Source organism: Mustela erminea, chromosome 1, assembly GCF_009829155.1.
Source record: "Mustela erminea isolate mMusErm1 chromosome 1, mMusErm1.Pri, whole genome shotgun sequence".
Classification (NCBI taxonomy): Eukaryota; Metazoa; Chordata; class Mammalia; order Carnivora; family Mustelidae; genus Mustela; species Mustela erminea.
The window spans coordinates 173,942,921-173,944,319 of record NC_045614.1 but is presented as its reverse complement, the minus strand read 5'-3'; the positions used below and the strand labels follow the sequence as shown (position 1 = coordinate 173,944,319).

The 1,399-nt window shown below is 33.9% G+C and overlaps 1 protein-coding gene across 1 annotated transcript; it reads left to right on the top strand.

Annotated features, from left to right (window-relative positions):
* On the top strand, positions 1 to 954 carry LOC116591600 (olfactory receptor 5K4-like). The gene has a single exon (XM_032344625.1). It carries the CDS (start codon positions 1 to 3, stop codon positions 952 to 954), a length of 954 nt encoding a protein of 317 aa, XP_032200516.1.
* The last annotated feature ends 445 nt before the right edge of the window (positions 955 to 1,399 follow it).

The following is a 1,399-nucleotide window of genomic DNA, read 5'->3' as shown; positions in this document are numbered from 1 at the left end:
ATGTCTAAGGAAAATCAATCCTTGACAACAGAGTTTATCCTCATAGGATTTACAGATCAGCCAGTAATGAAGATTCTTTTGTTTTTGGTGTTTGTTGCCATTTATTTGATCACTATGGTGGGGAATCTTGGCCTGGTGGTATTGATTTTTATGGAGCGTCGTCTTTACACACCAATGTATATCTTCCTGGGCAACCTGGCTCTGATGGATTCCTGTTGTTCCTGTGCTATTACCCCCAAAATGTTGGAGGACTTCTTTTCAAAGGACAGAACGATTTCCCTTTATGAATGCATGGCACAGTTTTATTTTCTCTGCTTTGCTGAAACTTCAGATTGCTTTCTACTGGCAGCAATGGCCTATGATCGCTATGTGGCCATATGCAACCCACTGCAGTACCACACCATGATGTCAAAGAAACTCTGCATTCACATGGCTATAGGGATCTTCATAGCTAGTAATCTGCATTCCATGATCCATGTAGGGCTTTTATTAAGGTTAACTTTCTGCAGGTCTCATCAAATTGATCACTTTTTTTGTGATATTCTTCCACTCTATAGACTCTGTACCGACCCTTATATCAATGAACTAATGATCTATATTTTTTCAGTGCCAATTCAAATCATCACCATTGCCATTGTCTTTGTCTCTTATATCTGCATCATTTTCACCATTTTCAAAATGAAGTCCAAAGAAGGGAGAGGTAAAGCTTTTTCTACCTGCGCATCCCACTTTCTATCTGTTTCAATATTTTACATTTGTCTTCTCATGTATATTCGACCTTTTGAAGAAGGGGATAAAGATATACCAGTGGCAGTTTTTTATACAATAGTAATTCCTTTATTAAACCCTTTTATTTATAGTCTAAGAAACAAGGAGGTTCTAAGTGCTCTAAAAAAACATATGAAGAATAATAATATTGTTAAAAAACTTCGTCTTCCATGGAAAATTGATTAATTAATTTATAAAAATGTTTTATAGAGAAGGGACAAATAAAAAGAAAACTGTCTTTATATAAAATATTAATCTCTAAATCATTAGACTGTTTTGCTCAAAGATATGTGGATATAATTTCAAAATTGTTTGGCAAATCTTACTGCAAATTCCACAATTATCAGAGAAAATCAGGAGAACACTCAATGGTAACTTTCATTACCAACTCTTATTATCATCTCTGAATTGTGTCAGGCTGTTATTCCAAACCTTAATAAACCAACATAGCATCAAATTTAAATGTCTAAATGTGTAGAAAAGTCACCCTGATTTATCTTGTCTAATTAATGGAAGATATTATATCTGGTCCTATTATAATGTTTGAAACATTTAAAATTTCCTAGCAGGGAAATAAAATGATAATTTTCATTTCAAAAACTGACATGGGAGACACATGTCAGTTAGTCTG

Coding starts and splice junctions, on each gene's coding strand:
- LOC116591600 (XM_032344625.1), top strand. CDS start 1: ATGTCTAAGGAAAATCAATCCTTGACAACAGAGTTTATCCTCATAGGA.